The sequence below is a fragment of the Phoca vitulina genome, unplaced genomic scaffold (genome assembly GCF_004348235.1).
Source record: "Phoca vitulina isolate PV1807 unplaced genomic scaffold, GSC_HSeal_1.0 scaffold56, whole genome shotgun sequence".
NCBI lineage: Eukaryota > Metazoa > Chordata > Mammalia > Carnivora > Phocidae > Phoca > Phoca vitulina.
In genome coordinates this window covers 52,435-60,389 of record NW_022589759.1, presented here as the reverse complement: position 1 = coordinate 60,389, position 7,955 = coordinate 52,435, and the positions used below count along the sequence as shown (strand labels likewise).

At 50.3% G+C, this 7,955-nt stretch overlaps 1 protein-coding gene across 2 annotated transcripts in view; it reads left to right on the top strand.

Moving 5' to 3' along the window:
- The first annotated feature begins 2,719 nt into the window (after window positions 1-2,719).
- GAS8 (growth arrest specific 8) overlaps window positions 2,720-7,955 on the top strand; it is a 16,032-nt gene continuing 10,796 nt past the window's right edge. The window contains exons 1-3 of one of the 2 annotated variants that reach the window (XM_032389938.1): window positions 2,720-4,157; window positions 6,036-6,122; window positions 7,477-7,674. In XM_032389938.1, coding sequence (XP_032245829.1) covers window positions 4,155-4,157; window positions 6,036-6,122; window positions 7,477-7,674 — 288 coding nt within the window. In that variant the 5' untranslated portion in view covers window positions 2,720-4,154. Of the gene's footprint in view, window positions 4,158-4,179; window positions 4,415-6,035; window positions 6,123-7,476; window positions 7,675-7,955 lie in introns of those variants that run through there. The other variant, XM_032389939.1, reaches the window with a different exon arrangement.

Below are 7,955 nucleotides of genomic sequence, written 5' to 3'. Positions count from 1 at the left end.
CCCAAACCCTTGGCCCCAAAGCAAAGAATTGCAGATTGTGATGAATACTGTGAAGAACACTGCGGGTGGGGCTGGGCGAGAGTTTAATGGCGAGGCCGGATGGGGGCGTGGGTGGGAGATGGGAGGTAGGGAGATGCGAGCGGGCAGAGAGAGGGCCCCGGGAGGGAAGGCAGGGGTCTGGGCGCGCTGAGAACGACACGTAAGTCCCTGGAACGCGACCCTGTGCCAAGCTCTTTGTGCACAGTATCTCAGTCATTCCCCCAGAGATCCTAAGAAGACGGTGTCCTGGTTTTCCAGGTGAAGAAACTGAGTACAGAGAGGGTAGGTAAGCTGACCAAGGTTACACAGCCAGGCACTGGAAGCCAAAGGGTCTGAATCCAAGACCAAAGGCTGCACTTTTATAAAAACAAACCAAACCAAAGAAAAGCATCAGGGAGAAAGAGTTTGTTCCTGGCTGGGAGTGGAAAAGGCCCACAGAGGAGGGAGGTGGGTATGAACTTGGTGTTTGCAGGAAAGGCACCATCTCAAAGGCAGGTGGTCCACATAGCTTCAGCCAACCAAGGCACTCATTGCCCCGTCCAACTCCAGTCATACAGAACCCACAGCCTTCAAGATTGTCAGTCAGCGAGGCTCGCTAATAGTTCCCATTTTTCTTTAGTTTACAAAACAAATGAAAACAAAAACTGCAGTCTGCAACCTTCTAAAATGATTTCATGACCCACTAGAACTGGCCCTTGTTGTGAGCCATGGCCTCCTTGCGACCCCAAAAGGGGGAGAGAATGTTCTCTCAGGGAAGAAACTGAATTATAGGGTGGGTGGTGGGGACATAAGCAAGCCAGTCAGTGCCCTAGGAAGCTGGGGCAGTGGATGGGCACTGGCTGTTCAGAGTCAGCTGGGGTGGCAGATTGTAGTTCTCAAAATGGTCAGATCAGTATTTCTGATTCCACTTCCAGAACCTTCCACTCCCATCAAGACACTCCCCCACCGATACTCCTTCTGTTGAACCTGGGCGAGGCTTGTGATGGCTCTGGCCAATAGAGTGTGGCAGAAATGATGCCATGTGACTTCTGAAGTTGGGTCATAAGGGGATTCAGCTCAGGAGGCCCCCCTGGAATCTGGCCACCTTGTGTGAGGAAGCCCAAGCCACTTGAGAGGCCACCTGTGTGTGTTCTGGCCGTCAATAGCCATTAGGCCAGACTCAAGTCTCTCGGCCAATGGGCAGACATGAGACTCCACCTTTGAGCCACCCCTCTGGGGGTGGTCTGTGGAGCTGAGGTGTCCTGTCCCACCGAGTCCTGGCTGAGTTGTAAATTCATGAGCAAGAGAGATATTGCCACTGTATTAAACCACTACTTTTTGGGGGTGACCTGTTATGTAGTCATAGTAACTGTAAGAGCAATTGTTTAATAATTATCCCCATTTGAGAGATGAACAGGTGGATACAGAGGGGGTCTTGTCAAAGGCATCCCAGCTGGTAAGCAGCAAGTGATCTGATTCCAGAGGCCAGTGTTTATTTATTTTTAACTTTTCATTAAGGACATTTTCAAGGGCGCCTGGGTGGCTCAGTTGGTTAGGCGACTGCCTTCGGCTCAGGTCATGATCCTGGAGTCCCGGGATCGAGTCCCGCATCGGGCTCCCTGCTCGGCGGGGAGTCTGCTTCTCCCTCTGACCCTCCTCCCTCTCATGCTCTCTGTCTCTCGTTCTCTCTCTCTCTCAAATAAATAAATAAAATCTTAAAAAAAAAAAAAAAGAACATTTTCAAATAAAAGGAGAGAGAATAGCATGATTAACCTGCATGTACCCATTATCCCATCACCGAGATTCAACAGTTACCAACTCATGGCTGATCTTGTTTCCTCCCTACTATCAATCACCTCCCTCCTCTGCTGGATTGTTTTTGTTTTGTTTTGAGTAGGCTCCATGCCCAGTGTGGAGTCTAACAGGGGGCTTGAACTCATGACCCTGAGATCAAGACCTGAGCTGAGATCGAGTTGGACACCTAACCAACTGAGCCACCCAGGCACCCCTGCTAGATTGTTTTGAAACAAATCCTACGCACTATATAATTTCATTTGTAAATACTTAACTATCAATCTCTAAAAGAGAGCCCAAAAATAAGTAAATAAAGAGAGTTCAGTCTTCTTAAGGACTCTATTATCCTAACATCCAGGCATCTATCGAGTTGATTTTGTGGCCTGGGGCGGTTTACCTGACCACCGAGGAAGCAGGCATTAGGAAGAGCCAGACATGAGACAACATCAGTGGGTCTGTATGTATCAGCATTTCCTCTGTGATTTTGCTGGAAACTCAGATGCCATTTATCTGGGCTTCAGAGCTGCACAGCTTGATGCTGAATAAAAGTATCTTGAGCCACACATGTGAAGAAAAGGCTCTTTTCTAAGAATCTGAACTCAAATACAATATGAAAAGCACAGGTCACCGTGGGCCCTGTCAGGAGCCCAGGGAGTTGCTGGCCAGGGCTCCCTTGAACTGTTCATCTCTGCAATCCGTACCGATAAACTAGGCGACTCTGTTGGTTTTGACAAATGAATTCCCTGTCCGGTTATCCTTAGCTAACCCTCTTATTCTTTTGCCCTTTTTGCTGAAAGGAATTAATGTTAATGCATTTATTTAATTCAGAGATCCCAGACTTCTAAAGCAAAAAAGCCAATCAGCATGAGGCACCTAGCATATTGGGCAGTGTTAAATAACAATAATTACCCCTCTGTGTCACCCAGCTGCAGTGTCTTGCCTGCCAACCCTCCTCTGGGAGGCCCTGGCATTGCGGGAGGAGGCCCCGATCAGGCCAGTGGTGTCTGGCTCAGAGGCGCAGGCTCTTGGCTGTCCAGGCACAGTGACATGACCAGACTTCACAAAGGCCTCCGGGCCGGCTATAAGTAAATCATGGCTCTGTGCAAGCCCCACTCCAAAGCAGCCGGGGCTTGGGTGGGCAATCAGAAGCCCCTTAGGGTCATCACTGTGGCTCTCAGATCCCTACCTCTGTGTGTGAGCTGGGGCCTAAGCAAGCCCAACGAGCGAGGCATCTTCCTCCTTGGGTGGGACTGGCCGATCCAAGCTCACCTAAGCCCTTCTTCTGTACTCACACTCTGTCCTCAGTGCAACTCTCCAGGGGGAGAAGATTCTGGAATCTTCTCCATCCGCAAGCAGATGGGAAAACATGACCTGCTGCAAAACCACTAGTTAGGAAGATGCCAATGTAGAGGGTGTAGAAAAAAAGAGGACAAATACTGTGTAAAGATAGGCACTCTCAGCTTTCTGGGTGACAGAGTGATGCACATAGGTAATAGGGTGAAATTCACTTTCGAAATCATATAATGACTAGCGGTTTTCAGAGCAAAAGGTTAGGAAGGGAACCTCAAAACTCTCTTTTTTTCTGCAGTGCCTGTCTGGAAACTTCTGACAGACGCTTCTCGTTTGTCCTCAATGTCCTTGTCCGTAAGGACAGGGGCCACAGAGGAGGCCTCCTCAGGAAGAGCAGTCTATGTTTGAGAAGGAGACACTTCAGAGCTAGCTGGAAAATATTTTTCTCTCCTATTTTCGTTTTGTTCTGACGGTTTGCAGAAACCCAGCCATCTTCCAACCCCACTCGGACAGCAGGTGGGAGCAATCTTCAAAGGCGGGCAGGGTGGGGTGTGGCCCGTGGGCATAATCTCAGCCCAGACTTGAATCTCGTTTGGATACCTTCTGGGAGCCTTGGGTGGCCGATCCTTCTTTGCTCCCTGTCTCCGTCCTTCACCGAAAGCATCTTTACCGAGCACCTGCTATGTACTGTTGTAGGCGCGGGACGTAAGAGAAAACAGTTCCTCCCCCCTTCATGGAGCTTAAGTTCTAGTCGCGGACACACGCAAAATCCCGCAACGAAATGCGTTTAGGAATTTCGGGGAGATGAAGCGCGTGGTTGATACGGGGCTGCCGGAAAAATCTACCCGACTCTGCAACCCCGGGTTCCGCCCAGTGCGCGTTGCTAGGAACTCGCCTGGGCTGTTGCGAGGGGCTGTCGCGGCCGGCTGAGTCTCGCGAGGATCTCCGAGACTTCGCGCGGGACCGCCCATCGGTTGCCGGGAGACGGCGCAGCCTCGGCGGGGCGGGAGCCATCTGTCTGCAGGCCGCGGCTGGTCTCGACCACCAGAGCCATGGTGAGGAGGCGCGGGGACCTGGGGCTCCTTGGTTAGCCGGCCCTGCGCGCAGAGAGACGACTGGACGGGGAGGCCTGGGTCCCCGGGACCTGTGCACGCTGAGACCCCAGAATGGGGAGGCCTGGAGTTCTGGGTTCCTGGCATTAAGGCTTTGGTGCTCTCGTGGCGTCTTCGTGGGGAGAGCACTGGGTGCTACGGATCCCGCACCCTCTTGGAGCTGAGAGATCTGGGCTCTCCAGGATCCGGTGCTCACAGGGGTGCGCATAAACGCGCCCCCCCCCCCCCCCCAAAAAAAAAAATCCAGGGTCTGGTGTGCACGCTTTCCAGAAGACAACCTGGGTCAGAAGGATTTCCTATCTGGAAGGAAGTCTCAGTCCTCCAGATCCTTGGGACCTAGGGTTAGGGGCCTGGAGCACAGTCGGGGGCAGGCGATACCCTAGGACCTCCAGTGTCTGGGATGAAGAGCCTGGGGCGTACCAGAGTGGCTAGAGGTCCGTCTACCCCGAGGCGTCCTGGACAGAGCCTCAGGGTACAGGAGCTGCTCTTTCCTTGGAGAGCCTTGGAGGAGTCAGGCCTGTATCGAGATGAGCAGGGTGGGAGCTCTCTGCCTCGCCAGTTCTTCCTCCCTGTCTCACTATCAGGGCCCTCAGCTGCCCCACCACTCTGATAGAGGAGTTTTCAGTAGCTCATTTTCCAGGCAGATGCAGCAGGAGGGGTATGAGCTAGTGGGGAGGACCCCTCTCCAGGAGCTATGCCAAGCCCCTGCATTTGGCTGTGAGTTGCCAAGTAGTTATGAACCCGTGGGACCTTCTCTTGGGGTGGACTTCTTGGAGTAGAGGGATTAGAAAGATGACAGTACGTTAGGAGTGAAGATTTCAGTGCATGGGTCTTTTAGAATCAACTGGAAAAGGCCACCAAAATACTTAAGTTTATCACTAGCTTGTCCGAATATGGGGGATTTTCCTGTTTTCTTTTTGCTTTTCTATGTTCTCTAAGATATCCATGTAAAAATTTTTTTGTAATCATAAAAATGTTAACAGACACGTAGACATAGACATACCCATATAGAAACATTAATAAGAGACATTTAGATGCATACACAGAAACGTTACAGAAACATGGGGTTGCATGCACACACAGAAGCATGGGTCACAGAGTTGGGAGAAGTGAAGGCAGAAGGTGGGGATTTGGAAATTCAGTACCTGCTTGAGTGGCCCTTGGGAAGTGAGCGGGGGTGGGAGGTTCTTTCATCTTGTCAAAGTTGTTAGAAGCAGGTGTGACACTAGGAGCCATTCCTGTGTGGTGAACCATTTACAGAGCACCCATGGTGAGTGCTGTCTGCTTCAGCTCTTGACCAGGGTTCTTGGAAGGAGTTTTATATTTGGAAGAAAAGAAGCCTCATGTTACCCCCGTGATCATTGCTGTAGGTCCATTTCTCCTTACACATACCCAATAGTTTCTTACAGGTTTTGCTATGGTGGTTACAAGCATTATTGTGAACACGGTAACATTTGACAGTGTGCTGTTGGGGTTCTTCCTGGCCAAGTAAATTTTGCATTCATATCCAGGAGGTCTCTGCCACATGCCAAGGAGTGGATTTGGAACGAGTTCCCCCCCTTCCTTTCTGAGGGAGAAAATGTTCTCTTCTGAAGAGGAAGATTTGTCCTTGCTTTTCTTTGTGCGTGGTTATGGGTGGGAAGACTTAGGGCACGGTGATGTGCTCCAGGTGGGGCATGACACAGTGAGCAATAGGAGACAGGAACCAGAATAGGTTCTCCTGTCCCAGTGTGCCCCAGGGGTTAATCAGAGCCAGCCAGATGGTGATGTCTTTAGACAGAGCCTTCCTTCCTTACCCAATCATCTCTTCTTTAATCAAAGGCGCCCAAGAAGAAAGGGAAGAAAGGAAAAACCAAAGGTACCCCGATTGTTGATGGGCTTGCTCCGGAGGACATGAGCAAGGAGCAGGTGAGCAAGGCCTTGGCCTAGTCCTGGGTCGGGATGGGACTGGTGGGTGTTGTTCCAAGTTGTGTCTGGGTGTTTGCCTTTATGAACCTCTTTCGCCGCCCACTGTCTCCTCATCCATCTCCCGTCAGTCTGCTCCTGCACTTCTGTCCAAACCAGGATATGCCTTCTTCCATTTCCATAATTCTCATCAGCTCCAAAGCTAGCAAATGCAGTACATATTCAAAAACTAATGATGTAATGTATGGTGATTAATATAACATAAGAAAAAAAAAATGCAGTACGTGTTAAGAAAAAAAGCAATATAGCTACATTGGAAATTTTTTAATAGGGTGATAGGAATTTGGAAGGAAATGATTTTCTGATATAAAAACTATTTTTAATTTTTTTTTAAAAGATTTTATTTATTTGACAGAGAGAGAGAGATAGTGAGAGAGAGAGCACAAGCAGGGGGAGCAGCGGAGGGAGAGGGAGAAGCAGGCTCCCCGCTGAGCAAGGAGCCCGACGACGCGGGCTTCAATCCCAGGACCCTGGGATCATGACCTGAGCTGAAGGCAGACGCTTAACGACTGAGTCACCCAGGCATCCGTATTTTTAATTTTCTGTGTATCATTTCTTTTTCTTTTCTTTTTTTTTTAAAGATTTTATTTATTTATTTGAGAGAGAGAGTGAGAGAGACAGAGAGAGCACGAGGGGGGAGCGGGAGAGGGAGAAGCAAACTCCCGCTAAGCAGGGAGCCCGATGCGGGGCTCGATCCCAGGACCCTGGGATCATGACCTGAGCCGAAGGCAGACGCTTAACGACTGAGCCACCCAGGTGCCCCAAGTTTTTTTTTTTTAAGATTTATTTATTTATTTGAGAGAGAGAGAGAGAGAGAGAGAGCATGTGCGTGAGCTGGGGGAGGGACAGAGGGAGAGAGCCTTCAAGCAGACTCCCTGCTGAGTGTGGAGACTGGCAGCGGCTCGATCCCACCACCCCATAAGATCATGACCTGAGCCCAATTCAAGAGTTGGACTCTCAGGCCACCCACGTGCCCCTTCCTTTTAAAATTTTTTGATGTCGTAATAATGGTGTGGCTAATATCTTTGAGCAGAAAGCTCTTGTGTTCTTTTGAGAAATTTCTTTAGTCTAAATTCCCAGGAATGGAATAAAGGATATAATCATTTTATGATTAGTAGCCACATTCAAGATATTTCTGCTCTTTTCTGAGTGTGTCCTGTCCTTAGAACCTTCCTAGCATCATATTTTAATTTCTCACTTTTGGCTTTTACTTGTTTTTAGGTGAGAGTGGCCCTCCTTTCTTCTTTGCATTGGGTGGGCCCCTGCTGGGTCCTCACGGCTCTGCCCTGCTCTGCAGGTGGAGGAACATGTCAGCCGCATCCGCGAGGAGCTGGACCGTGAACGTGAGGAGCGCAACTACTTCCAGCTGGAGCGGGACAAGATCCACACCTTCTGGGAGATCACGCGGAGGCAGCTGGAGGAAAAGAAGGCCGAGCTGCGGAACAAAGACCGGGAGATGGAGGAGGCTGAGGAGAGGCACCAGGTTGAGATTAAGGTAAGTGGGGCTGACCTGCCCATCCCTGCTGGACTTACCACATGGAACAGAGGAGCTGCACCAGGGGTGGGGGGCATTTTCTCTCCTTCCTCTGGGGGTTGCAGGGCTTTGTATCCTTTACAGTGGGAAACAAAGGTATTTTTTGTAGAAGGGTATGTGTGTGCAGGGGAGCCCGCATGTGCAGGTGTGTGAGTGTGCAGGGGAGTGTGAGTGTGCAGGGGAGCCCGCATGTGCAGGTGTGTGTGTGAGTGTGCAGGTGTGTGTGTGTGTGAGTGTGCAGG